Source organism: Serinus canaria, chromosome 10, assembly GCF_022539315.1.
Source record: "Serinus canaria isolate serCan28SL12 chromosome 10, serCan2020, whole genome shotgun sequence".
Lineage (NCBI taxonomy): Eukaryota > Metazoa > Chordata > Aves > Passeriformes > Fringillidae > Serinus > Serinus canaria.
Genome location: NC_066324.1, coordinates 275,301 through 295,975, shown reverse-complemented (window position 1 = coordinate 295,975; position 20,675 = coordinate 275,301). Strand labels below are relative to the sequence as shown.

The following is a 20,675-nucleotide window of genomic DNA, read 5'->3' as shown; positions in this document are numbered from 1 at the left end:
GAGCTGTTCTGTTGAGAGGAAACTGTGACATGGGGTGCACTTCACACAGAGATATCCAGTGCAGTTTGTCATTCCTACCTGTATGGAACAGTCTGGTGCTGAGTGTGGCGTGTGAGAGTGAAATCATTGCAGTCATGCACTTAGCTCTCTCACTGTGAGGTTGGGGTACATCCCAGTAGTTTGTCATTTCTCTATTGGTAAGGACACCACACCAGTGCCAGGCCAGCTCTTCCTCTGCTTCACTTCCCTTGGAGTGACATTACCTACAAATCAAATGTTTCCCTGTGCCACTGCAGGTATTTGGGAGCAGAGCCATGGCCTGGGACCAACTTCTGGAGCAGTCTGGTCCTAGGTGCTTGCTCAGTGACCTTCCTGGCAAGTGGAGGGTTAATGTCATCCTGGGATGCTGTGGGACTGATGCTGCTCATGAAACCAGCACTAAGCATGACATTATTTCTTCAAGTGTTGCTTGGCTCTGAAAGCCAGCTGCTTTCAAATTTAAGTAGGTCAATCTTCTCATTAAAATATAGTGGAATGAGAGTGAGATTGGAGGGGTGGTGGCTATATTGGACAGCTCTGCTGAGACATTAATTAGCACAGAGTCCTCTTTTATGCATGCTGTATCGGGTCCAAAAACACATCTGAGTTATGCTCAAAGGTCTTCTAAATCAGGAGCTTCTGTTTTCAAAAAGTGCAGTTGCATTTCAGAAGCAAGCCTCTGTCTTTCTTCGGAGCAGGTAACAAAAGCCTGGTAGTTATTCAGATACTGGGCCATAGAATGACCAGAACCAGAGACATGGTCCCAGTGATTCCTGGGGTGGCAGACCCAAATTAAAGCTTTGGAAAATCACAGCCAGCCCTGTCAGCTTTTTTTCCAGTTCTTCCCCATGGCTAAGGAGGCTCTTGGCCCTCTGTGCCCCTGCAGCATGGGCTGGCTCTGCTCTTGGCCACAGCCCCAGGCAGGCAGAGCTGCCCTGGGCCAGGACAGGTGGCACCGTGGTGCCAGGGGGTGGTGGCCAGGACAGGTGGCACCCGTGGTGCCATTTTTGTGGTCAGCTCCTTTATCTCACGGGAACCAGAGACCAGCCCGTGCAGCAGTAAGGGCCACAGGAAGGAGGAGGGCTCATATGCAGGGGAAGGATGTGAAGGGAAGACAGACTTTGTCCGATTTAGGTACTTGGTAAAGAGGTAAACCTCAAAGAAGACTTTTAAACACATGGAATCATGGAACACTTTGGGTTGGAAGGTTTAAATATCAGCTTCACATGTCAACCAGGCCATGGCCCTGCCATGAGCAAGATTGTCTTCTACTAGATCAGGTTGCTCAGAACCCCATCCAGCCTGATCTTGAATGCTTCCAAGAATGGGATGTTGCATACAGGTAAAGACAGTATAAAAAAACCACCTTATAAAATAGTTTAGGCCCTACTAGTCTAGCTAAGCTAGCAGTTAGCTTGTAACTTCCCATATAAAAAAAATCATAAGAATGAAAGCAGTTAGCACAACAAACTATTCTAGTAAGAAAACTGTTTGCATCTGTAATAAAGAAGAAATCTGTCCCATAAAAATCAAAACCCAAAATACGTGAACTAACCAAAACCAGAGAGATTTAACAAACATACACCCCAGTCATTTACTAACCAATAAACTAAATATCAGTATATTATTAGCCAATTAAGTCAAACATGGTGCTTTCTAATATTTCCTATAAATATAAGCTTTGTAAATAGAGAATGGGCTTTTTCTGCATGAAGAAACTGGATCCCATCTGTTTTACTGGAACATGGGGACACTCACCACCTCTCTGGGCAGCCTGTGTGCGTGTCTGGCCACACTCATTGTGAAAAACTTCCTTACATCTACTCTAAATTGACTCTCCTTCAGTTTAAACCATTGCTCCTTGTTCTATTGCACCAGGCCCCACTAAATAGTCCATCCCCATCATTCTTGTAGGCACTGGAGGGGCTCTGAGCTCTCCCTGGATCCTTCTCTTCCCCAGACTGAGCACCCCCATCTCTCCCAGCCTGGCTCCGGAGCAGGGGGGCTCCAGCCCTGGAGCAGCTCTGTGGCCTCCTCTGGTCTCACCCCCAGGTCCTTCCTGTGCTGAAAAGCTCAGAGCTAAATATCTTCAATCTGATTTTGCTGCAGCTGCAACTGGCATTTCCAAAAACATTTGACAAGGCCCTGGACCTCTTTAAAAAGCAAGATTGCCATGAATTAAACAAGATGGTTGTCTTGTTAAGGGCTAGAGGAAGCATTTGGATGAGACATTTGACATTTTCAGGGGAGTAAGGACACTGGGGGAATCCTGCAGGGATCCACATTAACACTGGACTGTTCAAAATCTTTCCCTCATGACACAGGCAGTAAACAGGCAGGGTCTAAGGTCAGGTTTGAGGATTACATGGAGCACTAAAAAATAAAAGATAACCATGAAGAAGGACTAAAGCATCTTAGAATACTGAGTGGCTGGGAGATGAAACGGCAGATGAAATTCAGTATTATAAAATGAAAAGGGCCCAAATAACATCTATATATTGTCCTTGCAGCCCCTCAAAGATGGTTTGCATCGGTGATCAAAATGGGGACATCCTGAAAGCCTACAGGATTACTGCATAACTTTTTACTGCTGAACTCTTTCCTCATCAAAACATCTTGGCATGCTACACCAAATGCCATCTTTCAAGACAGACTCCAGCCACCCTGGGCCTGGCCCCTGCCCCAGAGCTGCTGCTGTGCAGAGCACAGGCAAAGCTGCTGCTGTGCAGAGCACTGGGAGGACACTTCCACCCCAGTGCACTGGCTCCAGCTGCTGCGCCAGCACTTACTTGCTGCAGGGACAGGTCACATCCCTGGCACAGGTGGCTGGCTCAAAGCTCTGAGGCTGATCTGCACCCAGGTGGGGTGGCTGGGTCCATGCCACCCAAAAGAAGTCCAGTCTCTCCCGTCCCTGGCCACCTCCCATCACCAGCCACTGAGGCAAGGACTGTCCCAGAGCAGCCCCTGAGCAGGAGAGGGAGGTTCTGTGGCACACACCCCTGCCATGCCGGGTGCATGAGTGGCTCTCCATCACAGGGGCTGCCCAGTGCCCTGTGTCACTGTATCGGTGCCTTGTTGTCGGGGTCTCTCTCTCTAGCTGGTCAGAGAGACCCCGAGAAAAGTTCAAAAGTCTCTTTTCCCAGCCCGTCGCTTGAAGAAGGAGTCAGAGCTCTTCTTTTCTCGGTCTCAAGGTTGTTTATTGTATCTTAGCTATAAAATTTTCTCCCTGCCCAGCCGAGATCTGTTCAGCAGGACAGAGGCATTCTGCCTGCCCCCAGGGCGGTGTTATCTTTATATACTACAAACTACGTGTACAATATTTACAGTTATTTTCCAATACCTATCATCTATATTAGACAGTGGGTTTCTACTCTAGACCAATCTAAAAGGGCCAACATCACCAGTGAAGATGGAGGTAGCGAAGAAGAATAAAGGCTAGATGCGCCCAAATCCCTCCGTCTTGTCCCCAGAAACCCCTACACAGAAAATCCTAAAACCTACATTTACACGCTGTAATTATTTCATTCTTACACTATTTACACTATCGTGGCTTTTATCTCTTCATGTAAAGGTGGTCAGTTGTTCCACGGTTCGTAATCGAACCCACTGATGTTCTGGGCTGTGTGCCAGGGTCTCCGAGCCCCCTGGCAAGGGTTCTGGAAACTCCGGACTCCCAGAGGGATGTCCTGAGCTCCAACACCTTGTCTCGCTGTCCCAAGTCCCTGACAGCTCCCTGTCCTGTGCCACGGAGGTACAGGCATGGCCCAGGGTTCCCCTCCTTCCCACGCCCCCTTGGCTCTGCCCCTGCCTGCGGGGCAGGTGGGCTTAGCCCTGCACTGAGCACAAACAGGTGGCACAGCCAGGCTCACACACTCTCCCCTTTCTCCAGAACTTCATCTCTGCTCCCAAATTAGGGGAACAGTCGCACAGTCAGCACAAGCAAACACAAGGAGCAGATCCCAGTGCCAGTGATGCAGCTGGCAAATTACTTTGGCCCTGTCAGAAGCAATGCCAGGGAGAGGGTGTCAGGAGAATGGCAGCAAGAAAGAGTTGGAGAATCAGCTGGAAATGAAATCCACATTCTGCAGTCTCATCCCGAGAGGACAATCAGCCCTGGTCTCCATGTGGGCCAAGCCAGTGGACTGAAGTTCTAGCCCTGGCATGGAACAGGCCATGCCAGTCTGCAGCAGCCACGGAGATGCTTGGCAGCTGTCAGGCATTGAAAGAGAAGCTGTCAGCACATCCCCCTCAGTTTCATAGTTTCTAGGCTAAACAACTCAGGCTAATTTAGGCTTTCACCATAAGCTGCTTTGCCCAAAACTCCCTGTTAAGGGAATTGTATTGGGTTTGCATGGCAGGGTTTTGGTAGAGGGGGGAGTTACAGGGATGGCTTCTGTGAGAAGCTTCTAGAAGCTTCCCCCACGTCGAGAAGAGCCAAAGCCAGCTGGCCCCAAGACAGACCTGCTGTTGACCAAGCAATAGTGACAGTGCCTCTGGGATTTAAGAAGGGAAAAACTGTGCACAGCATCAGCCAGAGAGAGGAGTGAGGGTATGTGAGAGCAACAGCACTGCAGTCCCCCAGGCCATGAATAAGGAATGAGAGGAGGTGCCCCAAGCTCTGGAGCAGGGATTCCCCTGCAGCCTGTGGGCTCCAGGGGTAGCAGGGACCTACCCACAGCCCAAAAAGATCCAGTCAGGAGCAGAGACCCACCTGCAGCCCATGGAGGAGTCCATGTGAGAGCAGAGGAAGAGTGTGAGGACCCTCCCCCCGAGAAGGAAGCAGTGGCAACAACATGCTGTGATGAATTGATCCCATTCCCTGTCCCACTGCACTGCTGAGGGGGAGGAGGGAGAGAACTGGGGAGTGAAGCTAAGCTGGAGAAGACAGGAGGGTTGGTGAGAATGTGGTTTTACAATTTGGTTTTATTTCTCATTGCCCTACTTGGACTTGATTGGTAATACATTAATCTCCCAAAATTGAGTCTGTTTTGCCCATGACAGTAACTGGTGAGTGAGCTCTCCCTGTCCTTATCCCATTCCATGAGTGCATCATTATACTTTCTCTTCCCTGCCCAGCTGAGGGGGAGAGTGATGGGGCGGCTTTGATGGGCACCTGGAATCCAGCCAGGGTCAGCCCAGTGAGCTTTCCAGGCAGTGCCAGGTGAGTTTTCTCCCTCTCTATAGCCCCAGCCCCTAACCGGACACTGAACCCAGAAGAGATCCCAGTACTAAGAGGCAGGGAATGGGGCACAGAGCCAGAGCAGGTTCCTTGCAGGCTGTCAGTCCATTGCAGAGGGCCACAACAGCCCCTTTTGTATGGCAGCTGCTCACGGCAGAGCAGCCTTTGCCTCGGGCTGCAGTGTTTGCCCAGCGCACCATTCTCTCGATGAAGAGGGTTAGGCGCCTCACGTTCATTGCTTTGTGCTTTTATCTGAGCTATAACAAATAAACTTCTTTCCTGGGGGTGGACTTTAATAGAGCTGCTCATCGACTTTAACCAGTTGTGTGTTCACTGATCATGACACTGCTGAAGGCTTTTGCTGTTGATAGACCTGTCAGATCACTTGGCTTTTCAGCTGCACCAGGCTCTTGGCTTTGGTGGCTTCACGTGCTGTAAATGAACTGGGAAAGGGCTGAGTGGTAACACTATTATGAACATATTGACACACAGGAAACCCACATTTCAAACACCATATGCTGTCTAGTTGTCCCATACTACAAGGGAAAAAAAAAAATTATCAGTTGTGAAAGATGACCAGGGTCTGCTGTGCTGCAGATGGCGCAGGGCAGATAGACAGCAAACTGTTATTACTTGTTTCTTACAATAGAAGCTAGGAAGCACCAGAAGAAGTAATTGGGCATCTGGTCTTAATGAAACAGAATAAATTACTTTTCACAATGCACATAATTACACAGCAAAACTCTTGACTTCACAATACCCTGTGATAATAGAAAGTATAAATGTCTGTTCCTGGGCAGTACTGAATTCCCCAAATCCAATTATACAGCAGATGGTAAAAAGATGCCACCACAGAATATATAAACAAAGAAAAAGGAGGATCAGGAGTTATCAATGATTAGTGTGTATTAATGATTAGCAGATTGACTTTCCACATTTAATAAAGTTCATTAAGTGTTGATTAAGTGCTGATATCCACAGACTGGTAACAGGTCTGATCCTGTTCCTTGGCTGAGGACAATAGGGCACTTCCCTGCAGCAGCCTTGTAGAAAATGTCTGTGGTTTGCTCTCCATTATTATTATTATCATCACAGGGAATCAGTGTGTTCATTCCCACTTCCATGGGAGAGAAATCGAGGACACAGCAGCCAGGACGCAGACATGATGAAGTGGATGGGAATGAACCCTCACAGCTACTTTGGACATTTCCTTTCAGTGAACATGGTGACAGCTAACGTGAAGCAGGAGCCAGGCAGCCCTGGAGAGAGAACATGGTGGGCAGGCATGGGGCTGGTTGGGAGACAGGGTCTGGGGGTGCAGGGGCAGGTCTGGCATCCACACCCCTGCCCAGCCCTCCTCTAGCCCAGGCAGCCACTGTTTGAGGGGCAATGCTCAGCAGGACAAGGCCATCTGAGTCCCAGCTCCAGTTGCCAGTGGCTTCCATAGGCACAGCTTGGTCACAACTGGCCATGGGAGGCTGTGGAGCAGGAAAGAAGAGCAGCCAGAATATGGGGGAAAGAATTGCAGGAGTGTTGTGTCCCAGGAGGGGAACAGTCACAGAGCTCCAGGACCCCCAGATCAGGACCCAGCTATTGCAGGTCACGTCGTGCTTTCCTAAATCTGTGAATGCTCACCTCACACCAGTTAGCAGCTAACTAAAGCTTAGATTAGGGACACAAAACCCACACATCCCTTGTGGATTTCATTTAATCAATAACATTTATACACTACGAAGTATGGGCCAGATTCTGCACAGGCAGAATCAGTCCAAACCTTTCTGAGCTGCAGAGGTCAATTCCTGATGTGCTGGGAGTCCTTGCTGGTGTATTCCTCTGGTGGGCAGAGGAAGGTGACAGCAGGGCGATGTGATGCAGGTACAGGAGGCTCCTGCATCATGGGCAGGACATTTTCCTGGTGCCAGCACCACCCCCAGAACCTCGTATTTGCTAGGGGCAGGCTGGGACTTCAGAGCCTGCAGGCCAGGCTATAGAGGTGAGGCTGAGATCTCGAGGCTGCTGCTGGATTTCCCCACTGAATTCTAAGTACAAGGCACTGCAAGGCATATAATACAATTTAGATGCATTAGTTCCTGATTTGTGATTGCAAATTGAATTTTGCCTGGCCAAAATCCCAAATACTCAAATGATAATTAAATGTGTGTGGAGAATTTGCACTCTCAGTATTTATTATTTATAGACTGAACCCACAAATGCAAATGCCATCACCTGCTCCCAAAGGACACCATGCAGCCTGTGCACAGTCACTGAATTCCAAGGATTGTCCTAAGTGGCACAGCATGTCCTTTCCCATGTCCAGCACTGATCTGGAAGGCATGTGAAGCCTGGGAATGCCAGCCAGCCAACAGTGATGCCTTGGGTGATCAGACACAAAATTCCCCAATCACAGCATAATTCTCACTCTGCACAAGCAATAGGGCTGCACCCTGGAGCACAGGGAAAGGACACAGAGCCTGAACCACTTTTAAGTAGTTTGAGGGAAGGATGCAAAATAAACTGTCCCACAGGGCCACCTGTTTCTATTAAAAAAAAAAAAAAAAAAAAAAAAAGGCATTGCTCACTGATACCTAACACTGACAGCACTGAGCTTTTCAAATAATGTGTCTGAGCACTCCTGCACAGGCCAGAGCAGTGCTGGGCAAGCCAGGCATCCAGGCAGACAGGCTATGGAGCAGTCAACATTAACGCCAGAGCTAGCTCTGCAATAACCAAGTGCTTCTCACAGCAATCAAGTGAGAAGGGACCTTGCAGAGAAGACATAACTGGCAAACTGTTCCTGTAAAACCACGTGCAGTCACAGTTTTACAGTTGCGACCTCTACCTTTGGCTTTCCTGAAGTTCCTTCCCCATAATGCAGACAGAGGGAGAAGGAGCTTTGAAACAGGACTCTGCTGGGAAAGCAGTATCAAGCTCACCCTCCTCCTCACCACTGTGGACTGCAGCAGCAATGAAGCTCAGCACAGGAAAGAGGCAGTCCTGATCAGCTAAGAGCATCTGAAAAGCAGCATTTAACAACCCAGATGGGACCATTTTGATCACCTCACCTGCCCGGCAGCCACAGTTAACGTAAATTCTGACAAGCTTCAATTTTCATTTAGCTGGAACTTGCCTTTTGCACACAGGCACTGCAGATTAAATCCTTCACATGGCAACATCACTACCCTGGTCTTCCACAGCTCTCCCCAGAGCACAGACCAATTCTCCTATAACTAGGAAAGGCCTTTTCAAGTGACCAGGTAAAGACTTTTAGGGGCACTAGGGCACGGAACAATGGATGTCTGTGCCCATGTATGCACACATGCCTGCACTGATGTGCTCCTGCTGTAGGCTGATCTCATCCAGGGCATGGTCTAAGCTGCCATTGGGGTCTGGCTATGCTACACAGCAGAACAATGCAGGCTGCAGCCAAGGACACCAGCTGGACAGAGAGGAGCCTCAGCAGTTCCCAAATCTGCCCAAAACCACAGCTAGGCTGAGACACCTTAACAGCCCTTGGAACCATAGATTCCATCTTGACTTGACTCCTCCTTCCAGTCTGCATTGCTCACTGAAAGTAGTAGGTTACTGCTGTAAGGTAATGGAGGATGATTTGAGTTCATTTCCTTATTTCTCTACTGCTTCATTAGGCACAGCCAGTGCTGCCTTTCCTGGGGATGGGGCAGACCCCATGCCCGTGTCTTCAGGCACACGTGGAGGAGCACCCCGGAGGGTCAGAGCACCCCCAGATGCAGAGGAGCTGTGGGAGAGTGCCGGGGGCACCAGCCCGAATGTCGGCATCTCTCGGTGACCAGCAGTCGCGACATCGGTGCAGCTCGCTGCGCCATGCCAGGACACGTGTGCTGTGTGCCCGCGTGTGGAGCCTCCCGTGCTGGGGGTTACCGGCGGTACAGCAGGGAAGGAGTTGGCACTGGGGATGCTGGCGGTGCAGCACGGGGAGAGCGGACGCTCGGGGCTGCCGGGGGTGCAGCCTGCGACGGGGCGTTGGGAGTTACCGGAGAACGATACCGGGAGCTGCGCTGGTGGCTCCGGAGCTCGGCTAACGGGGTGGGGGCGGTACCGGCGGTGTCGGGGTACGGCTCGGGGGCTGGGGGCGGTGCCGGCCGCTCCGGGGCACGGCTGAGAGGCGGCGCCGGAGCCGCCGCGGTGCCGGAGCCGCTGCGGTGCCGCTCGGGGGCGGGCCGGGCCCGGCGGCCGTTCCGCCCCCCCGCGCTGCGGCCGGGGCTCGGCCCCGCTCCGTCCCGCGGTGCAGGGAGCCGGGCCGGTGCCAGGGCCGCGCCCGGCCGGGCCGCAGCCCCCGCCGCCATGGCCCGCGTCTCGGCGATGATCAGCCCGGTCCTGGTGCTCTTCGGCTGCGACCTGTGTTTCGTGCGAGCCAGTAAGTGCGGCCGGGCCGGGAGGGCAGCGGGGCTGCGCGTCCCGCCGGGCGGGGACACCCTGCCGGACACCCTGGGGGCTGCTGTCCTTGCCGGACACCCCTGCCGGCCTCACTGCATTCCCGGCGTTGCCTTTGCCGCGATCCTCGAGGACTCCTCGGACACCCCCGGGGCGCCGCGGCCTCCGAGTCCCCTGTGCCTTCGTCCCCTCCCCGGGGCACGGCTGCTGCCGCGCTGCTCTCCCCGGGGGTCCCGCCGCGGGTGGGAGCCGGCGCTCTGCCCCGAGGGAGCTCCTGCCCCGGGCACGGACACTCAGGGCTGCGGCGGGCTGGAGCCGGCCAGGTGACCGGGATCCTGTCCCTTGCTGCCGGTGTTTGCTGGAATATCGAGCTCAGCGCACCCCGAGGTACCGCTGTCCTTGTGTCCTTTGACTCGCCGGGGTGGCCCTCTGTCAGCAGCCTCCTGCTGTCTGTTTGCCCCTCGACAGGTCACTGAGATATCAAATCGAATTGCGAGTACGGGACGTGTTCTGCTACATTATGCCGTGTTGCAAAACACGTTCTGACGGATTCAAGAAGAGATGCAGTCAGGGGTGTTAAAAAGGGGCCACTTATTTTTAGATGTGCAGTCTGGTGCTTACTCCCTACTGCAGCGGTAAGTTGGGCAAACATCTGGGTGCCCTTGAGCAGCAGCCCCAAGGGCATGGGCTGGGGGGCAGGTGTGGCCCACTCTCTGGATCACAGCAGGATGGCGAGGGCATCGGTGGATACATGCCCAGTCCCGCATCCCTCTGCAGCACCACATGTGCCAGCATCCCTCCTGAAGGGTATCTGTCCGGCCCCTTTGCTGACCCATTGAGCTGGGATGCATGGCATATCTGGTCCTATGTCCAGCTGCCCATCAGCTATCCCTTCCACTGGCCACTACCCATCCCTCCTACTGCTCACCAGCCATCCCTCCCACTGCCCTCTGGCCATCTCTTCAACTGCCCACTGGCCATCCCTCCCAGTGTCCAGCCACAGGCTGCAGTGCTGCTAGCTCCTGTACACAGCCCAGCTCTTCCCACCCCTTAATCAGGCCCAAAATGAGCATGCTGCTGTACAGACAGCACAAAACCTGTGCCAGGCCTTAAGTTAGTGACTGTGCTTTCTGTGAGGGTCCCCCTTTTGTAATACAGCTTTAATAAAAAGTGAGGCTGGATCATTTATAAGTGATGTAGAATTATTAGCAGTTAATGCATTGAGCTACACAGTGGCACACTTTTCCCAGAGAGCCCAGCAGCATCTTGACTTTATAGCCAGAATGTGTTAGCTTCAGAGAGCCATGCTTTTCGGAGCCCTTGCATGCTTTTTGGAGCCCTTGCATTCACAGACCTTTATGGCAACAGCTTTGGCAAAAAACTGCTCTGATCTCAGCTGCAGAACAGGCTGAACAATATTAGATGCAGTGTGGGGATTATACACAAAGCCTTGTCCTTTGGAGGTCTTGTAACTACTTTGAGGTCTCATCTTGAATTTCACAGAATGGTGTGGTTTGGAAGGGACCTTAAAGCCCAGCTTATTCCACTCCCTTGGTATGTGCAATGACACCTTCCACTACACCAAGGTGCTCCAAGCACCATCCAACCTGGCCTTGAGCACTTTCAGGGATCCAGGGGCAGCCACAGCTTCTCTGGACAATCTGTGCCAGGACCTCACCACCCTCACAGGGAACAATTTCTTTCCAATATCCCATCTAACCCTGGCTGCTCTCAGCGAAAAGCCATCTCCTTCTTGTCCTGTCACTTTGTCCAAAGTCCCTCTCCAGTTCTCTTTGAGCCCCTTTAGGCACTGGAAAGTGCTCCAGTATCTTACCAGAGCATTCTCTCCAGGATGAAAAACCTCAGTTTTCCAAGCTGCTTTCCAGAGCCGAGGTGATTTGGATTAGACATTGCTCTGTGTATCTAGAGTGAACTTCCCATGTTTTGACTTCTGAGGCTTCTTGTCTTGTCTCTTCCTGACGGGTGTGCAAGTCCCATGTGCTCAGAAGTGTATTTTCCACAGTTCATTCAGCATCAAACTGATCAAGGCACACTGGTTGTTGTAATGGAGAACAGTAGCCCGGACATCAGGTCACACAGGCCCAGGGCTGCTGGCCTGAGTGTGCACCAAGTGTGCTCAGGGCGCGTGGGGTGTGGTGCACTGACAAGCCACATGTGTGGTGGCTGTGCCCCCATGTCCTCTCACCCTTCTGCTGCTGGTGAGTGACAGTCCCTGCACAGGGCCTGTGCAAACTCTGGCTGAATACAGCTGGAGCACTTGTCAGACCTGTGTGGACTCAGCAGCATTGGCTTGTGAATTGGTGCAGTGCCTTTGTTCTCAAATCATCAAGTGACTCAGTCCCAGGGCAGTGTCTCAGCAGCCCCAGCCTGAAAACCTCAGCTGGAACAGGCTGGGCGCCTTGCAGAAGCCTAGAAAATTCTTGAGCAGAGCTGGAGAGCTGCTACAAACTCCATCCACAAACTCCTGTGTCACAGAGATGTCAGACCCCATCTTTAATTTCTTCACGTACACTTAGAGGTTGGTAGTCAAACTGCCCCCATCACACATATTCAGGGTTTTAAAATTCTGTTAGATGTAAAAAAAAACCCACCTAATTCATTACTGTGGATGTATCCTGTGGAGCACCATGTCCTGTTCTTGTCCCGAGGCCAGCTGGCAGGGTCTGGTCATATCCGTGGTATTAAACTCACGAGTTCCTTAGAGGGAGGCACATCAGTGCTACTTGTGAGGAATGGTTTTCTGGCTTGTCCTAGCTTCCAAGCCATGCCCAGGAGTGGTTTGGGCACATACTGGCTGGTGCAGACCAAATCAGATCTCGGACTAATCTCCATCACTGGATTCTTGGGATGTTCTGACCCCATTATGTCTGCTAGCACAAACCTAGCTAGCAACCTAACTAGTGGTAACCTAGGACAACTGTTGTTATGCTTGAAGAGAAGCAGAAATGTGCAGCCCCCCCATAGAGCCACCCTTGGAAATGCCTGTGTCTGGGACAGCCCAGGCAGGAGGCAGTTGTTTGCTGGCTGACAGGGTGCTGCCTGAGCTTGGCTGTGGGCTGAGCAGCTGTAGGCTGAGCTGTGGCTGGGGCCAAAAACCAGACGATAGAAAATGGCCCAGTGGGAAAGGACCTGGGGGTGCTGGTTGACAGCAGTTAAACATGATCTGGCCAAGAAAGCTAAGAGCATCCTGGCTTGTGGCAGCAATAGTGTGGCAGCAGGAGCATGGCAGTGATTTTCCCTCTGTGCTGGACACTGCTGAGGCACCTCAAATCCTGGCCACACACAGCAAGAAAGATATTGAGGCGCTGGAGTGTGTCCAGGGAAGGGAACAGAGCTGGGGAAGGGACTGAAGCACAAGTCTTGTGGGTGGCTGAGGGAGCTGGGGGAACTCAAACTGGATGGCTCAAAGGAGGCTTAAGGAACTGGAACTGGAACTCAAAAGGAGGCTTAAGGGGGGACCTTTTCACTCTGCAACTCCTTGACAGGATGGTCGAGCCAGGGAGGGGGTCAGGCTGTGCTTCCAGAGAACAGGGACAAGGGGAAATGGCCTCAAGCTCTGCCAGGGCAGGTTCAGGTTGGATATTGGGAACAATTCCTTCACTGAAAGAGTGGTTAAGCATTGGACAGACTGCCCAGGACAGTGGTGGATTCATCACCCCTGGAAGTGTTCAAGAAATGACTGGACATGACACTTTGCAATATGGTTTAGTGGGCAAGGAGTTATGCAGTCAAAGGAATGAGTTGATGATCGTGGAGGTCATTTCCAACCACAATGATTCTATAATTTAATCTACAAGAAGCTCAGCTCCTGAGCTGTCAGAGTACATACACCTAGGCAATGGACAAGGCTGGGCCTGCAGCTTTGTTCAGCCTGTTCTACTCTTGGCTAGCAGGGTGTGCATGCAGACAAGGCTTAAAGATTCCCTCCCTCTCACAAGTTAGTGATGAAGCAGATCCCCACGGGAAAAACTCTACACAGACACTCTCTTTGTGGGATGAAGAATGTTTGAGTGTATCTTTGAATCCTTTCCAGTTTTCCAGATTCCTTTTCTGAAGGAGAAAATCAGAACACTGGGGTGTCCTTGTCTCTGGCAACCCTCTCTTCTGGTGGTGTGTCAAACTTCTGGAGACATACTCAGTCCCAGGGTCTCTCTTAGAACATGTTTTCTGGGCTCTCCTCTCTGTTTTAATTGCCCCTGGCAGACCACAACCCTGAATTTCTCAGAGTGGGAACCAAGCCTTCCTCTGGTTTGATCCAAAGCTGGGTATATTCAGATGTGAATGAATGCACTTAAACAGCTGGCATGCAAAAATTGTCTTTTTTGCAGTCACTCTAACTGAGGTTGTTGCTGGTGTCACAGTTGTCCTTTCTGTTGTTCTCAGGTGCCCCCTGGAACTCTTTTTCTTTATAAATCACAGCACTGACCCTGTAGCCCTAGCTGCAATGGAGGCAGCTTGTAGAAGGGCACTGACTTGTATGTGGGGAGTGGGAACACACAAACAGCAGCTTCAGTGTCTTTCATGTGCTCCTGTGTCTAACTTCCAGACAAAACTTGGCTTTGTGTGCAGGACTGTGTGGGATCCTGTTGTGCTCTCAGTTCTGTGAAATCTCAAAGTGGCAGTGGTGCAGACCATGGATCAGTCAGGTCAGCTTGCCATAGAACAGCAATGGTCAAGCATTGCTGCCAGCTTTGCAGCCAATGGCACTACACTGCTGGTGATGCCTAAGATTATTGGGGTTTTATATTTTTCATGTATTTGTGGCTATGTAGAGTGTTAATGCATGGCTGTAGCTTCTAGTACTTTTCCTATCTTTCTTCTGCACATTTAAGAACAATAAGCTGACCTTATAAATACATTCTTAAAAATATTGTTTAGTCTTATTCCAAGAAGAGAGACGGCTACAAGACGTTGTGTTTTCCAACCAGAATCTGGACCAGGCATAACAAAAGTGGGGCAAGAGAAATTTCTGGACTGCTTCCAGAATTCCTGGGGCAGGACCCCAGGAATTACTACCTTACCAACAAAGCTTTTAATTTGACAGTATATGAAAAGTATACTAGTTGACTAACCTTATAAAAATTGTAGTATTACTATACCACATGCGATTTTCACCACACTGTGTACCTGAAAGCCTTCAAGTAAACATTTGCTTATATATTCACTCTTAATGTTATTGGGAAGATCTATTTTCCAGGCATTACTTGAACAGCCAGCTCTGCCTTTGGCATTGGCCTTCTCCCATGCCCTGGAGCAAAGAGTAATTCTGGGCAGAGGAGATGCCCAGATTGAGTGTAGAGTGTGTCTATTCCAAGGTGCCCCATTTTTCTGTCACAATCAATATATCATCACTGTGTGTGGGCTGCTTCCTACGCAGTTCTGGGTGCCAGGCATTTGTGGCATGCCCACCCATGGGACAGCCCCAGAGCTCTGCACCTGCGCACTCCTCATGCACAGAGTGGGCAGCTGCCTGCCAGCCCAGGAAGCACCGTGCTGTGCATGTGCTGCTGCTGGCAGGGCTCAGGCTTCCCCATCTGCTGTGCCACTCATCTCCTGGGGCCGGGTCCACCAGGGAAGGTGCTCCCTGTAGCCCTAGCCAACGTGCTGCCATTGGCAGGTGTTGGAGAGGCCCCATGGTGATGTGCAGGGCTGAGTGCCTGTTCTGAGACATCTTCTTTTGCCTCTTTCCTGTGCCTCACCACGGTCCGTGCCTGGCTCACCCAGACAGGCCACCGTCCCCTGTCAACGTGACTGTGACACAGCTGAAGGCGAATTCTGCCACAGTCTCCTGGGATGTACCAGAAGGAGATGTGGTCATCGGCTATGCCATCCTACAGCAGGTATCCAGCATCTGTCCCCAGGGGACTGGGGACACTGATTACCAGCATGCTCCTATGTCGGTCCTTTTGCTGCACTCTGGGGCTCCTCTGGCATCTGCCCGAGGTCATCTCTGCTGCTGAGCAGCCCTTGCCAGGGTGCCCCATGTGAGCCATCCATCCTGGTGGGGGGGCTGGGTATAGTCCCTCCAATAGTTTCCCTGGGATTTCTCTAGGTAAGGATGGTGCTTCAGCCATGATATAACCGTTCTTTGCTTGCCTTGCTCCACCTATGCAGCCCTGGGTGATGGTGGCTTCTTCAGGGAGGTGCCTGGCTCTCAGGCCATGCAGGCATGCTGAATAGGCAGTGCTGGCCAGTCTGGCCCACCCTGGGGTGGATGGTTGCCTGGGAAGGGAGGAGTGAGGGCATAGCCCTGCAGGTGGGGGCCTGTGCCTGGTGCAGCTGGCAGCAGCCTCTGGGGGTGACAGCTCTTCCCTCTGGCAGAGGCAGGATGGGCAGATGCAGCGCTTCATCCGGGAGGTGAACACCACCAACCGTGCCTGTGTGCTGTGGGACCTGGCAGAGGATGCTGACTACATCATCCAGGTGCAGAGCATTGGCCTGTATGGGGAGAGCCAGGCTAGCAAGCGTGTCCACTTCCGCACCCTGAAGGAGACCGACCGTCTGCCTTCCAACAGCTCCAACCAAGGTGAGGCACCTCCTTCCAGCTTGACCAGGTGGCAGCTGGTGGGGCCACACCTGGAGGTCTGTACAGCAGATGGGCAGAGATTCCACAACCAGTGAGGAAGGTGCTGCACTGAGCAGCAGGCTGCTGGGGACACGCAAGGTTGTACAGGCTGCTGTTGTGTCCACTGTGTGTCCACAATAATGTCCCCGAGCCGTGGTTTTCAGCCCTCCTATCTCAGGTCTTGGCACCTGTTCAGCTAGGCAGACTGGCCAGGACAGCTGCTGGGGCCTGCCCAGCTGCTGCCTGTAGGAAGCCAGTACTGAACAGACACTCAGATCTCCCAGTCTGCAGGCTGCCCAAGGACAAATGACAGAGCACTGTGGTCTCCTTTACTACTCATGTCTGTGTTGCTTTGGGGTTGCCTACATGCTGATCCATGAGAGAGAATCAGGAATCCAAGAGAGATGATGACCCATAGAGGGTATGGCACTCTGTCTCCAGCTGTAACCATGAGAGGGGTCCTGAGTATGGCAGGGAAGAAGATGGCTGCCTTTCCTCAGAACTTCTGTTAAACTGACCTGCCCTGCCCTGGTTGCTGTGTAGACAGAGACCTTAGTGATTACTGGCATGCATTGTGCAGTCTATACATGAACCTAAACAAGCCCTTGGAATCCCTGACTACCTTTGTGGCAAGGATTGTCTGACACAGGAAGGCCACAGGATGCATGTCTTCTCCCCAGACAGGATGTCATCCCACACCCTTCCTTGTTTGGGGGAGGTGGGCTTTTCTGCTTTGAGGTTTCTCAAATCCCACTACAGTGGGAGGATATCGGCTGCCAGCTCTGCTTGGGGTCTCTTCTCTACAGGTGACATCACCATGGAAGGGCTGGACAAAGACCGGCAGCTGCAGACAGGCGAGATTATTATCATTGTGGCTGTGCTGCTCATGTGGGCAGGTGAGTGCCACAGGCAGTGTTCTGGTGGGCTGAGGCAAAGTTACAATCCATGGTTCAGAAAGAGGATGTGGCTCAAGAGAGTGCAGAGGCACATTGCTGAGGGTCTGGCATTCTTCCTCATCAGTCCCTTGAGTCTCTGTAGGTGCTGGAGCCAGTGGGGTAAAAGAAGCAAACACAGCCACTGCTCAGCAGTAATGGCTCAGCAGTATGTTGAAGAGCAGGAAACAGAATGGGACCTGGAATTACAGGGTGGGAGCATCCCAGCTGACAGTGACCATTGAGTTGCTTGGGCCTTAGATGTCGTGACTGATAACACTACTGCACTAGCTGGTAGAGGCTGTGCCTCAGTCTGCTAAAGCTGCAGAGTGGGTGGTTTGCTCTTGTATAGCACAGTGAAAGCCAGTACAGGCAGCAGGCTGCCCTGGGAGCATGGGAGCCTAGGAGGTAAGTCAGCTCCTGAGTAATCATATACAGCTGCTGTGAATGAGAAGTCATTGATCCCATGCTCCCTTCCCAGTAAATGTGGATTTTGTACTGGTATCTTGCAGAAATTTCCTGGCCTTGACATTTTCCTAGGGCACTGGAAGAAAAATACAAGATGACTCCTGGTAGTTTGCACCTGGCACAGGCTGATGTGTGAGGATGCTAGCTGGGAGGAGTCAGGCCTGGTCTGTGCGTGCCTGTGTGTTATCACACACACACTGGGAGTTGAGTGAGTCTAGCATGGTCACCCCTGGGGCCATTGCTCCAGATTCCTGTGTCCAGGTTTCCCAGGTGTGGGACATGCTGCACGGGATGTATGCTGTGAAATCATTACAGAGGGACTGACGCCACAACCCTGCACAGACAAAGGCTGGCTTTTGTGAGGGTCACAAGCACCGGCTCAGTAACTTTAATGCCTTGCAGGAGACACTCCAAAACCACACAGCTGCCCACTGACCTTACTTCTCTGTTTGAGTGCCTCAGCATCTTCCTTTGCTGAGTGCTAAGCACTTCATGTGAGGCCAAATAGACTTAGCCACTTTTGTGCCCATCTGCCCAAGGAAACTGGCCTGGCAACATATGCAGAGGTACCTGGGGTGGTGCAGGCTGATGCAGGTGGGGGTGTGGGTTTGCAGCACCCCAAGGAGCCCTGGGCACAACTGCCCAGCAGCTGGGATGTTTTGGGGAGGACAGACAGGCAGCCACTGTGAAGGAATCCTTCATGCAGTGTGTCTTTGGGCAGCGGTGATCGCCCTGTTCTGCAGACAATACGATATCATCAAGGATAATGACTCCAACAACAACAAGGAGAAGACAAAGCCCTCCTCAGAGCACAGCACGCCAGAGCGGCCGAGCGGAGGGCTGCTGAGGAGCAAGGTGAGTGGGGAGGGCTGGCAGCAGGGGTGGCACGTGGCATCTGCTGGGGCTTGCAGCCTGCACAGAGTCTGGCTCTCTCCAGGAATGGAAATACCCTGGCTTGTGCTCTCACCACAAAGACTGAGGACTTTTAGGGTTCAGTGAGCCCTGGTCTCTGGGCCAGTGTGTGTACCCCATGGGTGATTGCAGGAAGAGAACATTGGAAGAGACAAGGTGTAACAGCTGGGGTGGCTCTTGCACTAGAGGGTGGTACCTGACCTCTGACTGTAACAGAGCCTTCATTATGCCCCTCCAAGGCTGCACCTCTCCTGCACAGATGGACAAATAGACATGCTAGGCAGTTGTTCTCATGGTTCCTGTACTGGTCTGTCACTGCTCTCTTTCTGCCTTCACTGCAGCTGGCTCTGAGTCATCATCACACAAGTCATTCCAGAGCCCCTTCCTCACCTTGATGCAAATGCTGTGCCAGGCTGTGGATGGGGAGGGAGCAGTACCTTTGTCTCGCTGTTCCTCAGCACCTGACATTTCTCCTTTTGTTACCTGCCAAAGACAGTGATTTATAGCCCCAGTGCTCTAATGGGACCAAATGTTAGGGTTTTGCTTGTGTTTCATCTGCTGCCTCTGTCAAGGGTGGGAACTCCCCTCATTGTGTTGGCTAACTGCCCCACTGGTTCCACATCTTGGTTTCCAGCAGATGTCAGGAGCAGAAACTTCCTGTTTGGACTTCAAGTCCCCAGTTCCCCTCCTCCAGAGTTTTCAGCTTGCTGATTACCCTTTGGGAGGAGATCCCTCTTCTTGGATCCCTACTCCAAATGGACCCTGCTCTGCTGAGGTCTGCTGGTCTTGATGCCTGCTGCAGGCTGAGGGGCTCTGACATTGGGTATGATCCCAGGGGTGCAGGAAAGCAGGCTCTTAAAGCAGATTTTTCTTCATAGAAGAAATCTCCCTCGGTCAATATCATTGAGGTGTAAGTGCAACACCACCTCTGCCGTCTGGGATCTTGGGTGTCCTGCCAGAGCCACAGCAGGCCTTGGAAGAAGAGGCAGCACCAGGCGCGCCGCCTGGAACTCAGCATGCGACGATCCACGTACCAGAACTCCCGCTTTCCTGAGGGCACCTGTCTGCGGATATGCACGGAGCCGGCTCCCGAGCTATGCATGCAGAGCGTGGCCCTGCCCATCCCACCCGGCCCTCCTCCTCTCCGGGGGAAGCATGACCTTGAGGATGGGTGGGGGGCCACACCAGCGGCTAGGGTGGGAGGGAGCCAAGGGGAGCCGATGGGCTGAGGCACGGGCCTGAGGGAAGGCCATATCCCTGTGCACCGCCTTGGCCACGGCCCGGGGTGCAGCCGAGGCACTGGATGCCTGCCCGGCATCAGGGCAGACCTTTCTCTCAGCTGCCCGTCTGGCCTTGGGGCTGCTTGCAGAGAGCAGGAGCTGCTCCCCTCAGGGCCTCGGGACTGCAGGAGCAGGGCAGTGCCGGCACTGCCCCGGCACGGCCGGGAGAGCTGCGGCCTGTAGGAGGGTTTGTCTGTGTGGCCGGGTCCAGCCAGCACCGGGGATGAGTGGATTGCTGCTGAGAACAGGGTTCCACTGTACCTTGTCATGGCTGTGCAGGGCCTTCATATTCTGTCTACTGCAGAGGACGAAGACACGAGGGATGATGAGGGGCTAGTGCTGTCACAGTGCCTGGCCAGCCTGCCGAGCCTGCAGTGGGTCATGGAGTGCTGGGGGAAGCCCCGCAGGGCTGGGGGAGCAGGCACTGTCAGGGCATGGCTGTAGCTGCGCCCTGTCCCCAGAAGGGCTCGGTGCTGGCACATTCAGGCTGCTTGAGGGGAGCTGCCAAGAACTTTCTGAGCAGCATGGTGCCTGTGCTGCCTGGAGGAGACAAAGTGGTGAGGGCCTGCAAGGTCTCAGTTGGAGGGAATGGGGTGAAACAAGGAGGCTTCCTGCTGCCCTGGCTGCTGCTCTCCCTCCATGCTCTGCTCTGCAGCCTGCCACAGACAGGCTCTGCAGCCCTGGACTCAAGCATCACAGGATCCAGTGTCTTCCAGAAATAAATCTCCCAGTAAAAGCACTTTCAGGACTTTTCCTTCCAGGTGCTGCTCAGCTCCTGCTGCAGGACTAGGCGGGGAAGGGACAGGATAAGCAACTCCTGTGGCAGGGTCTTTTCAATAAAAGCATCCTGGCTAAAAGGCAGCATCAGA

At 52.6% G+C, this 20,675-nt stretch overlaps 1 protein-coding gene across 2 annotated transcripts; it reads left to right on the top strand.

Annotated features, from left to right (window-relative positions):
- Nucleotides 1-9,504: 9,504 nt before the first annotated feature.
- Nucleotides 9,505-20,675, top strand: FNDC4 (fibronectin type III domain containing 4). Of its 2 annotated transcripts, none has more exons than XM_009099881.4 (6): nucleotides 9,505-9,611; nucleotides 15,374-15,489; nucleotides 15,971-16,175; nucleotides 17,021-17,110; nucleotides 18,336-18,469; nucleotides 19,408-20,675. In XM_009099881.4, exons 1-6 carry the CDS (start codon nucleotides 9,539-9,541, stop codon nucleotides 19,438-19,440), a joined length of 651 nt encoding a protein of 216 aa, XP_009098129.1. In that variant the 5' UTR covers nucleotides 9,505-9,538; the 3' UTR covers nucleotides 19,441-20,675. The 2 variants fall into 2 exon arrangements, with proteins under 2 accessions (XP_009098129.1, XP_009098128.1); XM_009099880.4 differs by having other exon boundaries at nucleotides 19,405-20,675.